Here is a 15,993-nt window from a genome sequence, read left to right as displayed (position 1 = left end):
GTCCGAAGCCCCCAAGTAAGATCCGAGTGTGGCAGGGAGAGGTCAGACCTCTCACCACAGAACTGTGGGGTGAGAGCAAGCAGGGATCGAGGGACAGGTCACTGTGGCCTGCAGGCCCCCCACGGACCCCCTTGAGCCTCAGGTGTGGGGCGGCTTCCAAGGCCACAGAGAACGCTCCCGCCACCAGCCTGTTACCTGCCGGGGTCTGGAGACTCTCCATCACGAGTTCTAGATGCCCGCTCACCTCCTGCCTCCCCAGCCCCCTCATCTCTGAAGTCCACTCTCCACACAGCGGCCTGAGCAAGCCTTGTAAAGCATCAGTCTGATGCGTCCCTGCTTGAGACGCTCCTGAGTCACTGTGGTGCAGAGCACAAACCCGCCCCGAGTGGAAACTCCCCAAGCGCAAACCGGCGCCCAGCCCAGCCCAGTGCTGCCCAGCTCCCCAGCAGTCAGCCCAGCCCGCTCCCCGCCTGCCTGGGGCCTCTTGCTCATACCCTCCGGCCCAGGGGCCCTCTGGTCCTGTCCAGCCCCTCACCAGAGTCCCTGCTACTCACACTCTGCCTAGTCAGCAGCCTTCCTCAAACCCAGCCCACCGCCGGTCTGTGTCCTGAGGGCTTAGCACCGTTCCGGCTCTCTCCTGAGTTTATTTGTTCTCTGCTCTCCTGTGAACCCCGAGACGACAGGAACTGCAGCAGCCTGCAGGCCAGCCATTGGCCTCTGTTTCCCAAGCCTGGAGTGCGGGGCCTGGCGGTGGACGCTGCCCACTGACCGTTGTGAGTGAACGAGGGTCAGGCCCAAGTCGCTGTGACCCCCATGTCTGCCAACTGGAAACCTCACAGCATGCATTTGCCTGCGGGCAGGTCTGTGTGGCCACATCCGGCCTGAGGTGGCCCTGAGTGCCTGGCACCGCAGGCCCAGACAGCAGCAGCTCAGTGGGGGCCCCACACACACAGTGGGCCGGGCACTGCGGCCAGGGCCTCCATCGCGTCCTGCAGGCCTCAGCGCCCTGGAGGAGGCTAGCACATGCTCTGCTGTGTGCAGAGGGGGTTTGTGGCGGCTCAGGACGAGGACGGGGGCACCGGCAGGAGAGGTGCCTTGGTGGGCGGTGGGCAGACCGGAGCTGGCGAGGCCCTGGACCCAAGAAGGTGCAGTCCCAGAAGTGGCCACAGGGCGATAGCAAAGAGACGCCGCTCGCAGGGCTGGTGGAAGAGCTTAGATGGAGTCTGCGGTTCACTGAGCTGGGGAGGGGTCCCCTAGAAGGAAAGCTGCCTTACACTGAGGTGAGGTCTGCTAAAGGGCCGGGCTTCCCAGGTGGCACCAGCAGCAAAGAACATGCCTGCCAGTGAGGAGACGTGAAAGACGCAGGTTTGATCCCTGTGTCTGGAAGATCCCCTGGAGGCAGGCACGGCAACCCACTCCAGTATTCCTGCCTGGAGAATCCCCATGGACAGAGGAGCCTGGTGGGCTACAGTCCATGGGGCCGCACAGACTCAAGCACAGCTGAAGTGAGTTAGCACTCGCGCATTCCGCTGAAGGGTTGCCTGGATAAGCAAATGTGGTCTATCCACACATTGGAAGATTGTCCATATAAGAACACGATGAACCTCGAAGACAGGGTGCTGGGTGAGAGGCCAGACCCCTAAGGCCACGACGTGGTGTAGGAGCCCCCCTGTGGGACATGCATAATAGCAAGTCCGCAGAGACAGAAAGGAGCTTAGTGGTTACCAGGTGCTGGGCTGGGGGAGACTGATGCGTATGGGGTCTCTGTGGAGAAATGCCCCAGGGGGGCAGCAAGTTGTGTCAGGAAGCCGACATCTGGCCATGAGCTGGCACACGCAGGTGGACACAGCCCAGCCAGGGGGGGCGACAGCTGCCCAGGACAAAGAGAGCTGGGGGGCGGGGGGTCACAGGAAGGATTTCAGGGCTAGAGAGCTGGGGGGAGGGTGGGGGGGTCACAGGGAGGGTTTCAGGTCTGGAGAGCTGGGGGGTGGGGGTCACAGGGAGGGTTTCAGGGCTCCCAGAGGCTGCTCTGGGTGCTGAGCAGGAGCCAGCAGGAAGGTCCAGGGCAGCGCTGGGTCCGAGGCCATGTGGGAGGCACTAAGCTCTGCGTGGCCGCCACCCCCACCCACTTTCTCAGCGCCCAAGCTCGCCCCCTAGTGTCCACCAGTCTGCACAGCAGGTTGCCTGCTGCTGGGGAGCGGGTGTGGGGCGGGGGGAGCGGGGCGGGAAGGAGGGGTTGGCGGGGAGGCGCAGGGCGGCAGGGGCAATCCCAGCTGGGCCCTGCCTGCGGCCAGTGCCCTATGTCCCACTCCTGCCCTGAGGGCCCCTCCTGGGCTGGCTTCCACCCCATCCATCCAGCCTCCCAGTAAAGAGCGCTGGGAGGAGCTCTGGCTCGGCCTCCTGGGCAGGGGTCCTTCAGCCCCTGCCCACTTCCCCATCCAGTGCCCCCGGGCCTCCTCTGTGGAGCCACAGGGAGCCACCCCTGCCCGTGGTGGGCTGTCTGTGCCAGAGGCCCCGGCCCTGGGGTCCTCCAGGCCTGGGGGCAGGGCGACGCTTCTCTGCAGGTCTCTGTGTGATGGGCTCTCTTTGGCCCCCTTTCCTGCAGGGTGCGTCCTGTCTCCAGGCAGGGGTGGGGCACCGGCTTATCTGAGGTCCTTCCTGGGAAGGCCCAGCAGGACAGACAACTTCATCTTTCGTCACCTTCCAAGGTGCCTGTCCTGTGTCCACAGCACCCTGGAAGCCAGCCAGCAGAGGAGGCTGGGAGCTGTGGTTTGCAGGGCGCCCCCTCCCCGGGAGGGCATCGTCCCAGGTACTTCCACTTGGGTTTTGGGGCCTCAGACAGATCCTGCCGAACCTTCTGATCTCCGCTCCCAGGCAGGGTCTCCAGTGACCCAGAGTGGGCAGCCCAGGTCCAGGGCAAGCTCTCATGTGGCCTTGAGGGCCCGGCCAGGCTCATGGTGAGCAGAAGTGGGAGGCATCACAGTGAGGCTGCCCAGAGAGTTGGCAGGTCCGGATGGTGGGTGGGCGGCGAGTGGCACAGGGCGTCCAGTTGGGTGCTGGCCGTGGTGGGGCGGGAGACAAGGGCCAGTCGGGCAGGAAGGGGAGTGGACCAGGAGCGTGTGGGAGCTTTCAAAAAAATGGGGGGGCTTTTTAAATTTTTAATGCCTAAAACAAAAGATACCCAAAACCACAGCTTCTGGAGGGACTGTTTGTTCTTGCCTCTCTTCTCAGAAGTGACCTTGGCCTGGGTTCAAGAGCAGGGTCTCTGGCCCTCCTAGACTGAGCGACAGAGGGTTGGCGCCCTGGAAGGGAGGGGATGGTGCAGCTGAAGGCAGGATGCTCATTCTGGAAACTTCCAAGTGGAGGGCTGCTGGACAAGCCGGGGTGGAAGGGGCCCTGCACACGGTCCCAGCCCCTCCTTGCTCCCTGGCGCAGCTGGAGGACAAGGAGAGAGGCAGGAGGGAGCCTGGTAATGAGCGCCGCCCACAGCACTGCGTTCAGAGCCATATAAACGGGCATCCAGAGGCGGGAGGGCTGCTCAGCCCGGGCCCGGGCAGGTCGCTGGCGTGTGGACCTCGGGAGGATGCGTGCAGCGCTGCTGGCCGCTCTGCTGGCTGTGGTCTTGGTGCCCAGCGCCCGGGCCGTGTGGCTGGGGAGGCTGGACCCTCAGCAGGTGGCGGCTCCCCCACACCGGTGCCGGCCTGGGGCCACATGGGTCCTCGGGCCTTTGTGGTCTCCGGGCTCCCCCGGGGCCCCCCGGACCACGGGGGCTGCAGGAGGCCGGGCTGGGGGTGGAGGGACGGCCCCTCACCTGCGCCCCCTCCCTCAGCTCATGGGGTCCTGGTACGTCCTCGCCGTGGCCTCAGGGGAGAAGGACTTCGCGCTGGAAAAGGCCACAAAGAGCGTCGAGGGGGTCGAGGTGATGCTGACGTCCCAGAACACCCTGAAGATGCGGGCTTCCCGGCACAGGTGGGTGGGGCCGGGGGCGCGGCTGGGCGGCCGGCCCGCCCTCCCCTCCCTCTGCACCGGGCTCTGCTGTGAGCTCCGCCCTCCATTGGGTCTCCGGGGTCTGCGTCCTGGGCTCTGGCCAGGGGCGCCCTGGGTGGGACTCATGCCTTCTCCAGCGAGGCCGGCACAGCCTCTGACCGCCCCCTCCGCCCCGGCCCCTGGGCAGCTTGGCAGCGGCTCCGGTCAGCAGGAGAGGCTGCTTCTTTGTTCAAGGTCCTCCTGAGCAGCCGCTCAAGGTGGGTCTGTGCATTTGAGCCCACACGGTCCGGTGGGCCCTGGGGGAGCCTGGAGACCACGAAGCCCCGAGGACCCACGTCACCTAAGTGTCCAAGTCCCCGCCTGTCGCTCGGGATGGCTGGTGGGGCACCACCGCGGGCCTGGAGTCATCATGCAGCCTGAGCGGCTGGCAGCCCTGACCCGAGAGGAGGCTGTCTGCCCTGCTCCTTCCCACAGCTGAGCCTGCTGCAGCTGCCGCCCAGCTGGGGTGGCCTGGTGGCGGACAAGCAGGACAGAGGACATGGGGCTTGGGGCGGGGGCCCTGCTGTGCTGGGTGAACACTGGCTCACACGTGTCGTGGGCTGTAGCCCCAAAGCCATGAGGCTCAGAGAGTCCTAACAAGGCTGGCAAAAAGCCATCCAAACATGGAAGCTTGGCACCCAGAAGGCCAGGCCCCATGGGACGGCCGTGGATGGTGAGGGGACGAGAGCGCTTGCAGGGGCGGGGGCCTCCCAGCCCTTTCTGGCGTCCGCTTGTGGGTACCGTCGGTCAGCGGCCTTGCTCCCTGCTGCGTGGAGGCGTGTGTGTCTGAGGACCTGGACCACACCGGGGCGGAAGGGGCGGGCCCAGACCTGGCTGCAGGGCGCACCCTGACAGCAGGGCCCGAGGACGGGCAAGAGGGCGCTTCGTTTTGTGATTTAAGGTGAGTTTCACGTGTTGGTCTTCGAATAGGAAACACACTTACCTAGTTCGAAGATCAGAGTCCCCCGGCAGCTCCCCGGGGGTGCAAGGGTGAGGACGCTGTGCTCTCACTGCCAAGGGCCCCAGTTCCATCCCTGGCCAGGGAACTCAGAGCCCTCAAACTGTGCCGTGCCGCCAAAAAAAAAAAAAAAAGAAACGGGGAGGTGGACAGCAGGGGTCTTTCCTCCCCCTCGCAACAGGCAGCCCCTGGTTTTGATCTGTGACGGCTCCTTGGAGATGTTCAGGAACACGCAAGCACACGCAAGTCTCTTAAGTATCCAGGCAAGCCACAATTTGGTGTCAGCCCCCCGGGTTCTCTGCCCTCTTGTGAAACATTTAAGATTTTATTCTCTTTTGCCTTTCTTAAAGTTTTCAAAGCTGTGGTAAGATAAACGTAACATAAAATTCACCATCTTGACCATTTTCAGTGCATAGTTCAAGGGCATCGAACACACTCACCTTGTGCAAACCTCACCACCATCTCCGGAACTTTCTCACCTTCTCACACTGACCCCCTGTCCCCACCAGACACTCGCTCCCCGTCCCCTTACGCAGCCCCTGGCTGCACCATCTGCTTCCGTCTCTGGGTTTGATTCCTCTAGGGCCTCGCATGAGTGGATCCTGCATTAGTCTTTTTTCAAAGGAAAAATGTTGTTGCTGTCTTTATGCTCACTCTGGCCCTGCTGGGTCTCTGGTGCTGTGCGGGCTTTCTCTGGGGGTGGAGGGTGGGGGCCACTCTCCGTTGCACAGGCCTCTCCTCCTGTGTTGGAACACGGGCTCCAGAGCAGGGGCTCGGCCACTCTGCAGCGTGTGGGATCCTCCCAGGCAGCGGCCGAGCCCTAGTCTCCTGCTTTGGCAGATTCTTTACCACTGAGGTGGGATGGGGTAGGAAGCCCCCTACATTGGTCTGTGCCTGGCTTATCTCACAGAACACAGCGTTCTCCAGGCTCACCGTGTTTCGGCCTGCGTCGGGATTTCCTCCTTGAAGGCTGAGTAATATTCCACCGCATGGCTGGACCACACCCAGTTCCCTTTCGTCCGCTGATGGATGTCTGAATTGCTTCCGGCTTTTGGGCCTTGTAGACACAGGTGTGCAAATATCTCTTTGAGACCCTGTTTTCAATTCTTTTGGAGACACACCCAGATTGTGGGATTATTGGGTCATCTACTGACTCTATGTGACTTTTTTTGAGAAACTTTTTTTCAGAGCCAAGTAATACTCCCCTGGGCTGCCTTCCAGAGTTCTGCTGACGGGCAGACAGCGGTCTCCAGTCTTTCGCAGCTGGAAACACATCTAGGGCTGTGACGTTGGTGTGCTGGCCTGGGAGGGACAAACCCCTGGAGCTGAAGTGCGTCTGTCCTTTTCCCGTGTCACACGAGGCGGGTGCCCCGAGCTGGTGCGGGACTGGGTGGCCATCTGATGGGTGACCGATGGCCCCATGGTTGTTTTTACTGTCTCCTTTGATCACAGGGGAGCGGGCATCTCGGGGCCTGTTCCTTCTGGGGCTCCTTCCCAGCCCAGCGTCTGTTCGTATCTTTTGCATATTTTTTCCTGGGGTAGGTTTTTATTGACACGCAGGAACGCTTAGGTATTGGTGATTTTGGCTACTGTCTGTGATGAAAGTTAGTTGCAAATTAATTTCCCACTCTGCCACTCTTACACCTTCCAGCAGTTTTTGGTAGGAAGAGTTCTTTCTGTGTTTGTGTAGATGTAACTCTGGCTTCTTTTTAGGGCCTCTGGGTCTTGTGATGTAGTTGTTAGGAGGTCTTTCCACCTCCCTGAAGCTGACAGGCCTCTGATCTTTGACCTGCTCGGGGCTACGCCCTGGGGACCTGCGAGGTGTGACCGTTGATGCTTGCCCAGGGTCCCTCTTCTTCCACTGGCCAAAGATGCTCACTTGGTGACACCTAACTCCTGGGCATTTTGCTTCATTTCTGGACTCTCTGCTCTGCTTCTTCGATCAGTCTGCTTCTGTGCCAGTGAGTCCGGTTGCTTTCCGTCTCGTGGCTCCACAGTGTGCATTGTTAGGGCTGGTGATGCTCCTTTCAGGCTTTTCCACGTGACTCCTGGGTCTTGCAGGCAGCTTGGCTGTGAGCTCGTCTTGCTCTGCTCACAGAAGGCCATCTGCTCATTTTTCGGGTTGACGGCTTAGGGACACTGGCCTCTTTAGACGTGGAGCCGCTTTACCCCAAACTGCAGACCCCCCTTTGTCTCAGGCGCCTTTCATGCCCTCAGCAGTGCTCCCAAGTTTTCTCCGTGTGGATCTGGCAAAGCAGGTCCCTCGGGAGGTATATTCTGCAGGTCCCCAGCCAGCCTGCGGCCCCGATGGCTCACCTGCGGTTGAGACCAGGGTTTCTGGGTAACTGCGGCCCCCGAGGGGGAGGCAGAGCCCCCCTGCAGCCACGCTGGCCAGGTCCGGGCAGTCCTGCTCCTGGACCTGGGTGATGACGGATCCTTCTGTGCTCCAGGCTGGAGAGATGCCACCTGCAGGCTGTGGAGCTGCGGAGACAAAATTCCAGATGGGTCTTCGCGAATCCCTGTAAGGATGACGGCCACCACGGTCCTTCTGGGCAGCGTGGGGACTCCTCCAGTCCCCTGACCGCCATCCGGCTGCCTTCTGCCCCCAGCGGCCTTGGGCCTTCCACCCCAGCTGCATCCCCAGGCCCCTGTGTGCGGGGTCAGCCCCTCACGACGGGGAGGGGCAGCTCCACCCCAGCTCCAGGGGTGCTCCACCGGGGACTGGGAGGTGCTCGGGGCCAGTCAGTCCCGGCCCTCCAGCTATGGTGTCTGGGGAGATGGGCGCACGTGGGGGTGTCCTCTGCCCCCGTGGGGACCTGATCTGAGGAGGGTGACCTGGGAAGAGCTGGGGCTCACCTGCCATCCCCAGACCACCTGGAGGCCCCGTGTGCCAGGGCTGGGTGGGGGCGGGGGCCCGACAGACCGAGCCTGGGGGCTCTTGGTCCGCTGAGGCCTGACGCGCTCCCCCACCCCGGGGGCACCTGTCTCTAGCCCGGGGCGTGCTGGAGTACCGGGTGCTGGGCACCAACTTCAGGGACTACGCGATAGTGTTCACACAGCTGGAGGCCCAGGAGGAGGCCTTCAGCACCGTGGAGCTGTACAGTGAGTGCGCCGGGCTCCGCCCCTCCCACCAGCCTCACCCCGGGCGGCCCCTCCCCACGCACAGCCCCCCCACCGCCCCCCCACCCCGCTCCCGTCCCAGGAGTGAACCTGCCTGGAGGGGGCGGGCGGGGGGTTGCACGTGGCGAAGAGCCTTGGGCCCAGAGGCAGGGAGTCCCGCGGCCTGTCGGGTTCTCTGGGTGGGCTTCTCCTCGCCCCAACCCCCGCCTGGCTCTCCTGCCTCCCCCACAGGCCGGACGCCCCTGGCCAGTCAGGAGGCCCTGGGCCGCTTCGCCAAGTGGAGCCGGAGCCTGGGCCTCCTGTCGCAGCAGCAGGCCGAGCTCCAGAGGGACTGTGAGTGTCCCCGGATGCTGGGGGGCCGTTTGCCGGCTTGAGGACCTTCCTGGCCTCGGGGAGTCAGGCCGAGCTCAGGGGGGCTTCAAGGGGTCACCTGCTCCCTGCCCAGCATCAGGCTTGCGGGGTGGACGGGGCAGGCGGTGTGCGGGGCCAGGGTGCTGGTTGGCGAGGGCCGGCCATCCTCACCTCGGCCCCTTTCCTCCCCAGTCACCTGCGCACACAAGGTCTTCCCGGTAAGCGGCCTCCCCGAGCACCCCTCCCCTCTGTGTGGCAGGAGGCGCCTGGGTGCCCTGGGCCCCTGTCTTCCGGAGGCTCCACGGTGGGCAGGGCTGGGGCCCCGGGGAGCCGATGCCTCTGTGGCGAGTCCAGACCGCCCGTGTTGCTCTTGGTTTCCAGTGAATGCTGCACCCACCAGGGGCCCGGAGGAGGCTGGCCAGACACTGCCCTCCTCGCCCAGCCGCCCAGGGGCTGGGCGGGGGGCCACCTGCTCCCAGGGGCTCTTGCTGCGGATTCAAATAAAGCAGTTCCACAAACCCTCCCGGGGTCTTTTGCGTGTGTCCAAGCAGGGCCCTGGGCCGGAGACTGCTGCTCCCCCCGGGGGTCACCCCGGGCCCTGGGCCGACAGGAGGCCCGTCCACCTGAGCTGGAGCTAGACCCTGTGGTCTGGGTGATGTGTGGGCAGGGTGCTGGGCTGCGGCGCCCAGGGCGTGAGAGCTTGGCTTTTCCTGGGGCCTTGGGGCAGGGTGGGGGGCCAGGTACCCCAGAGAGCCGGAGTCTGTCTGTCTTCCTGTGTCCTGAAGTCCTGGCAGAAGCAGGGGCCGCTGGGGGGCAGGGTCATCTTGCACTCTGCTGGTATCGGGTGTACACACACACAGACATATGTGAACACACACAAACACATACACACATGCACACATGTCAGGACCTGCCAAGGGCATCACGCAGACGGCCCCAGCGTCAGCACCAGCACGGTCCCAGCCCCGTCCTCAGAGACCCCACTTCCTGTGTGCACACCCCGGGGAGTAACTCAATGCCCCGTCCAGCCTTTGTCCCCCCCGGGGGTGGGGGTGGGGCTAGGACAAGAGCACCAGCAACCTCCCTGCCGGTTGCATGGCTCCAGGGGACACTCGGTGACCCGAGGCCCAGGAGGTGACCTCGGGATCTTTGACGCCTCTGTCTTCTGGGGTGTCCCAGGCTGGCTCCGAGGGCCAAGGGTGGGGCTGGCCCTGCCTGCAGGGCGGGGGGAGGGCCCAAGACCCCTCCGTTGGCCCCCCAGGCTGGCTCACGGCTGTGGTCAGCTGACGCCCACGGCAGGGCTGGCAGGCTGGGCATTTAAGCGCAGCGTCCAGGCGGGCAGCTGAGGTGGCGAGGATGGGGCTGGGCTGGCGGCCGGCCCTGCTGGCCCTGCTGCTGGGGCTGGGTGGGGGCTCCCGGGCACAGGAGCAGCTCCCCCGAGAGTCCCACAACCTCAACTGGCACAAGGTGAGCCTCGCGGCGCCCTCGCCGGGCGCCGGGGCCAGGGGGTGAGGGCAGCGGGCAGAGGGCCCCTGAAGCTCGGGACGGGCTGGCGGGGGGCTTGGGCACTGGTCTGCTGGTCCCCAGGGCCTCTTCTGGGAACAGGCTGGGGCTTCAACACTCAACTGCTGACCGTGGGCCACAGCCCAGAGCTCCGAGACGGGTGCTGCCGAGTCACTTGCTGGTGCCCAGGGGTGGAGGGGAGGCGGGGGGAGCAGGCGAGCCCTGGAATAACGAGACCGCAGCAGGCGGAAGGTCCTGGTGGGGGCGGCCCTGGGCACAGGCCGAGCAGACGCGGGGGAGCCGGTGGGATGGGAGCCAGCTGGAGGAAAAGGCCCTGCGGCCCCTGCGTCCTGGGCCCTGCGCTGCACCGCCTCAGGTCGCAGACCAGCTGGGCGTCCGCCTCCAAGGCCTGGGAGGCAGCGGGCACCCAGGCTGGTCCTGGACATGGGCTGGGCCGTGGGCGGGGGTCACTGGTCCTGCGGGTCCTCGGAGACCGGGGCTGGGCGGGACCAGCGTGGCAGGCCCTGCGCCCTCTCCGCAGTTCTCAGGCTTCTGGTACATCCTTGCCGTCGCCTCCGATGCCCAGGGGATGCTGCCGCATGGAGGCCAGAGGAAGCTGGGCGCGTCCATAGTACAGGTTCAGGAGGTGGGCCAGCTGAAGGTGGTGCTCGCCTTGAACCGGTGCGTGGGCCAGGGTGGAGGGCCCTGAGCCCAGGGAAGGGGAGGGGCCGATGGGGGGGCCAGGGTGGGGGGCCCTGAGCCCAGGGAAGGGGAGGGGGCCAGTGGGGGGGACCAGTCCCAGGGTCAGTCTGGAAATCCCACAAGGACTGTCCCCAAACACCATCACTTCCTGCTGTCAAACTCAAGTGGCTGCTTTTTTGAGAAGTCCCCACAGCCCACTGGGGGCTGGGGGGCAGGGGTGTTGGAGCATTTCCCCTGAGCGGTGGGACTGGCCCGGGTCCCAGCTGGAATGTCCCAGGACGGCAGAGCCCCGAAAGGTCTCCCAGGCCCACAGCTCACAGCCCGCTCCCCCCACCCAGGTCCCGGGGGTGCCAGACACACTCGGTAATCCTGCGGAGAGACAGGAAGAAGCCGGTGTTCAGGAACACCTGTGCGTACCCACTGGGCCACAGGGCACTGGGGGAGGGCCGTCCAGGGCTTTCTGAGCCCCCAGGACCCTGGACAGGATCCCTGACCGCACGGCCCCCAGCAGTCCTCCCCGAGAGCATGCGCCGGTGGGGACAGACGCTGGGATGCGCGGTCAGCCCACAGTGGCCCAGAGTTGGCTCGGCCGGTGTGCGCCCAGGAGCCCAGGCCTGGGGGTGGGGGGCTTTGCTACCCTTCCAGATGGCCCCTCGGTGCGGGTGGTAGGGGCCCGGAGACCCTGGAAGGACCACAGTGTTCAGGAGTGAGCAGGGGATTCTGCGCTTCCTCCCTTCCAGTGAGGGGCGTGGAGGGCTTCCGTGTGATGGTCCCCGACTACAGCGCCAGCGTGGTCTACCTGCGCCTGGGCCGGGCCGGCAGGACCACCAGGACCCTGCTGCTCTTCAGTGAGTCCAGGGGCCACAGCCCCCGGGGCCCTGCAGGGCGGCCCCCTCCCGAGCCTGTCTGGGGACCCCCACTCCCGGCTGACGCTTCCCATCACCCACCAGTGGCTGCAGGTCCCTGACCCAGAGCCCGGGGGCGTTCTGGTGAGGGGTGGTGCCGGGGGCCAGGGCGCCCCTCGACCGGGGGCTCTGACGCTGCGGCTCTGGTCCGCACCCGCCCCGCCCCCCGCAGGCAGACAGCCCACGTGCAGCTTCCTGAGCATGAAAAAGTTCGTCAACGCGTGTGAGGCCCTGGGGCTCGCCAGCCGGGCGGCCGTGCTCCCAAAAGACGGTGAGGTGTGGGCGGCACTGCCCTGGGGCCACCCCGAGACGCCAGGGAGCTGGCCCCCGTGCGGGATGGAGGGACAGAGGGCGACAGGGGCACCTTTAAAGAAAGTCATGGCCACGTGCGCGTGCCCATCCTGTCTCCCCAGGGCTCCCTGAGAACGCTGGTGGCTGGGGCCGCGTCCCTGCGGGGCGCTGGGGGCCAGGGCCGCTCAGCTTTGCCCTCTGCAGGGCCCGAGGCCCCAGGGGAGCTGCCGCGCGTGCCCGGCAGACGTGGGATCCCTCGGAGACGCCCAGCCCTTTCCTTCCCCTGCAGCCTCCTGCGCGCACACCATCCTGCCGTGAGCCGGCCGCCCACCTGCTCCTCCCCGTGAGGCTCGGCTTGTGGTCCTCCCAGACCCTGGGAGCGAGTTCCAGATTGCAGGCTTCACACCCCACTGCTTGTTGAGACGGGTCTGGAGACCCCAGGCCACTGATGGTGTGCAGCTCGGGCGGGGCTTGGGCCCAGCAGGGTTCTTTAGGGTCCCCCGGGTGGGGGTGGGGGTGCATGCTGAAGGAGGAGGGGGGACCTGGGGCTGGGTCCTCTGGATGGCGCGGCAGGCAGCTGCTACCTGCCCTCACCTGCTGGGAAATAGACGGGGCCAGTCCAGTGTGCCGTGTGCTTTCTCTGCCACCGCCCTCCATGTTGCGTGACATCCGACACTTCCCAGGAAGCCGGGGAGAGAGCCCGGGGCAAAGAGGCAGATGCGACCTCTCGCTGGGGAGGCAGACGCCGACATGGTCACCCGGGTTCAGTCGTGGACCCTGAGGACTGTGTCCAGAGGTGCCAAGCGCAAACCGTGGCAGGCCGGGGAGGAGGGGTCACGGAGAGTTTCTTGGAGGATGTGACGCTTGAGCTGAGAAAGTTATGGTGGCGCTGGAGCAGGGAGGGCCGTCCCAGAAGAGGAAACAGCCTGAAAACCCCCAGAGCAGCGGAGACGGTGGGGAGGGCGGGTGCAGGGCTGCTTGGAAGGGAGGAGGTGGACGGGGCTGCTGGTGTCCTGGGAGAGATGGGATCCAGAGCAGAGGGCAGGGTGGGGGACGGACATAAGAGTAACAGGGCTATTTAGGGTGGGGGTGGCTGGCGTGGACGAGTCAGGCCGCCTATGGAGAGAAGCAGGACTGAAGCTGTCAGCTACTGCTGTGTAAGAACCACACGCGTGCGTTTCTCTTTATCATTATTAGGCGGCTCCCCAACTTGCAGGATCTTAGTTCCCTGACCGGGGATTGGACCCAAGGCCAGGGCAGGGAAAGCACCCGAGTCCTGCCTGCTGGGCCACTAGGGAACCCCCCACCGATGTGTTCAGTGCCTGCGCCTGGGGCTCACCTCGAGACTGGGGGGCGCAGGCGGGCTGAGAGGTGAAGTCAGCTAGGTGTGCTCTGCGGCTCTGGGGGCGGGAGACGGGCTGATTTGGGCCGGCTCAGCCCCGGGGGCTCAGGGGACTTGCCCTCCAGCCGCTGGGCTAACCACAGGGTGCCTGTCTCGTGGCCGTGACGAGGGCACATGGGGTTGGGGAGCGAACAGGAGTCGTCTGAAGGCTCAGGCTCGCCCGGAGTTGCTCGCCTCCGACCTCCGAGTTGCCACCTGGCCCCACTCTCCACCGCAGCAGCTCATGTCGGGGGGCTTCCCTCCGCCTGCCTCTCCGCTCCGGGGCTCCCGTCGTGCCCGTGTGGCTTGAGCCCTGCAGGCCTCCTCTACTCCACGTGCCTCCCGGCCCAGCACTCAGCCTCCCTGGCAGACAGAGACGGGGGCCGCCTGGGTGCGCCCGTCCTGGAAGGAGGAAGGGCGGCCCTTCTGGGGGTGGGGGTCCCCGGACTCTTGGTTCTGAGGCTCCATGCCTTGTCATCGAAGACGCTTCTTTTTCAAGTGCTCGGCCACCTCTGAAGGAGGCGTGGGGACACGCGCCAGGTGGGCACAGCCCTCAGCCCATCTCCAGCCTGGAGGGTCGGCCCAAGGCCGCCCTGCGCCAGGATCAGCCGCAAGGCGCTTGCGAGGCTTGGAGGGTTTTCCCTGCGTTTGCCTCCAGCGTACTCCAGGTGCCCAGGGCCACACCCACGGTTCCTCAGGAAACCTGTCTTTCTCTAGGTTTGATGGTTAGAATTTGGGAGCGCTCAGTCTCAAACATCCAAGGGGCCCTTATGTGAACCTCGAAGGCCTCCCTGGAGCCTTAGTACTTCCCAGACCAACAGCAGCATCGCAGGATCTTGGTCTGCTGTGCACCCTGAGGCTGGGTCTCACCGTGGCGCCGGGATTGGGCTCTGTTCCCTGTATTTTAACAGCCTCCTCCTAGATTTGCTGCCCGGCTGGCCTCACCCCTCTCCGGGGGTTTCCTCTGGGGTGAGAGCTCCTCAGGTCCTGGAGGACCCCTGCCACCCCTCCCATGGGGGCCAATTCCTCTGGGCGTCCCCACGAGGGCGCAGGTGCACGCGTGCACACACACGCTCACTGTCCTGCTGGGAGTCAGAGGGGTGTGCATGGGGGGAGGGACAGGGCTGAGGAGGAGGAGGCTGGGGACAGAGACAGTGAGCCCCCAGCAACATGCCCGGCCCACAGCATGGGAAGGGGGTCGCCAGGGTGCCCACTGGGCCATCCCTAGAGAGGCCTGGGGAAGACAGGGTCTGGGGTTCTGTGTCCAGCACTCTGGGCACCGGGAGCTAGGATGAGGCTCCTCCCCAGTGTGGAGGGGCTGCAGGAGAGGAGGCCTCAGCTTACTCCCCCGTAGAGGGGGTGCTTAGACAGGGTGGTCCCGGAGGCCCCATAAGATTGCGGGAGAGTCTGTTGACCTTGCTCCCCCATCCGTGACCCACTGTGCTCCGAGTCCTTGGAAAAAGCTTTCTGCTCCCTGAGGTCCTTCTGAGCAGGGGGCAGCCTGGGGACGTGGGGGACTGGGGACCCGGGGGCGCAGAAGGGGGCAGGCACGGGACCACCATCGGGGACCAGGGACAAGACCCTCCTTGTTGGCCCTGGGGTCCTCATTTGGGCCCCTGGTTGGGGTGAGGAGGCCTCCGGAGTGACCTGAGCACGGGGACAGTGGAGGGGGAGGCGGCAAGGGAGGCGCTGGGGTCCCTCTCGCCCAGGAGCGGGCAGGCTCTGCTCCTTCAGCGGTGGGCCCTGGTGGAACCACTGCCTTGCTGAGTTTCTGTCATGCCCCGCCAGGCTCCTCTGTCCGTGGGGCTTTTCGGGTAAGAGTATTGAGGGGGCTGCCTTTTCCCTTCTCCAGGGGATCTTCCCAGTGTGTGTCCTGCATCACAAGCGGATTCTTTACCCGCTGAGTGGTCGGGGAACCTGGACCCCAAACAAGGGATTTGGTCTCTGCTTTTCCTGCCTGGGCTGCAGTGCTGGAGATGACCACGAGGGGGCGGGCAGTGCCCACTCTGCTCCGTGGAGGATAGCCCAGGGTCATTCTGGGCATCCCCCTGCCTCTGACTCAACAGGCACCTTTTATTGTTAGTCTCCAGGCCCACAGTGTCAGCTGCTCAGAGGCGGGAGGGGGCTCTGAGACCCTCTGTTGATGGTTCAGCTACTGCCTGGGGGTGGTGCTGACACGACAGATGGTTCCTGCCCTGCAGGAGCTCACGGCCTGGAGGGGCAGGTGGGCGAGAGCAGGAGAGCAAGTCCACGTGAGAGAAGAGCTCCAGGGAACTGAGTCAGGGTCCTGGGGGAGGGCCGGGAGCCCTGGGGGTCTACAAGGCTCCACGGGACACCGATGCCATGACCAGAAAGACAGGGGTGGCCAGCCCTGCACGCTCGGAGCAGCGAGCTGGGGTCAGAGGTGCGGCCAGCCCTGCACGCTCAGAGCAGCGAGCTGGGGTCAGAGGTGCGGCCAGCCCTGCACGCTCCGAGCAGTGAGCAGGGATCGGAGGGATGTCAGAGCATTGGAGGAGGAAGAGACTTCGGCCAGAGGGCAGGTGAGGCGGGAGCCGGGGTGGCGGGAGAGAGCTGGGGAGGAGAGCAGGTGGGAGGAGGGGGAGGGCAGACCCAGGTCTGGACCGACGGTCGGAGTCTTGGTGTCTGAGTGGCTGGGATGCGCCACCCCTGCAGGGAGAACCGGCTCTGGAACCACCGTCAGTGCCGGCCCCACCCACGCCGTCTACCTGCTCCCCGGCCCAGAACTTTCCTTCCCT

At 65.1% G+C, this 15,993-nt stretch overlaps 1 protein-coding gene and 1 long non-coding RNA gene across 7 annotated transcripts; one reads left to right on the top strand and one right to left on the bottom strand.

Annotated features, from left to right (window-relative positions):
- Positions 1–3,143: 3,143 nt before the first annotated feature.
- LOC133257783 (uncharacterized) lies at positions 3,144–7,441 on the bottom strand. Its single transcript, XR_009739701.1, has 3 exons — positions 7,301–7,441; positions 4,970–5,087; positions 3,144–3,883 (listed from the first exon to the last, which is right to left on the bottom strand). It is a non-coding gene; the product is annotated as an uncharacterized LOC133257783 (long non-coding RNA).
- On the top strand, positions 3,337–12,816 carry LCN6 (lipocalin 6). 6 transcript variants are annotated; one of them, XM_061434180.1, is made up of 11 exons: positions 3,337–3,673; positions 3,830–3,969; positions 7,435–7,505; positions 7,976–8,086; positions 8,336–8,437; positions 8,648–8,673; positions 10,500–10,513; positions 10,999–11,069; positions 11,401–11,508; positions 11,738–11,836; positions 12,146–12,234. In XM_061434180.1, the coding sequence occupies exons 1-10, from the start codon at positions 3,337–3,339 to the stop codon at positions 11,790–11,792; spliced, it is 1,035 nt and encodes a 344-aa protein (XP_061290164.1). In that variant the 3' UTR covers positions 11,793–11,836; positions 12,146–12,234. The 6 variants fall into 6 exon arrangements, with proteins under 6 accessions (XP_061290164.1, XP_061290165.1, XP_061290162.1 ...); XM_061434181.1 differs by having other exon boundaries at positions 3,584–3,673; positions 10,500–10,639; positions 12,146–12,816; XM_061434178.1 differs by having other exon boundaries at positions 3,584–3,673; positions 10,500–10,639; positions 11,979–12,374.
- The last annotated feature ends 3,177 nt before the right edge of the window (positions 12,817–15,993 follow it).

Source organism: Bos javanicus, chromosome 11 (genome assembly GCF_032452875.1).
Source record: "Bos javanicus breed banteng chromosome 11, ARS-OSU_banteng_1.0, whole genome shotgun sequence".
In the NCBI taxonomy this organism is placed as follows: domain Eukaryota; kingdom Metazoa; phylum Chordata; class Mammalia; order Artiodactyla; family Bovidae; genus Bos; species Bos javanicus.
Note: the sequence above shows the minus strand (reverse complement) of the source record. Positions and strands in the feature narration are given on the sequence as shown.

Bases quoted from the DNA above. Each gene is read 5' to 3' on its own strand.
- LCN6 (XM_061434178.1), top strand. From the start codon at position 3,584: ATGCGTGCAGCGCTGCTGGCCGCTCTGCTGGCTGTGGTCTTGGTGCCC. The intron at 3,970-7,434 runs GTGGGTGGGGCC...TCTGTGCTCCAG, and splicing joins ATGCGGGCTTCCCGGCACAG to GCTGGAGAGATGCCACCTGC. The intron at 11,070-11,400 runs GTGCGTACCCAC...CCTCCCTTCCAG, and splicing joins GCCGGTGTTCAGGAACACCT to TGAGGGGCGTGGAGGGCTTC.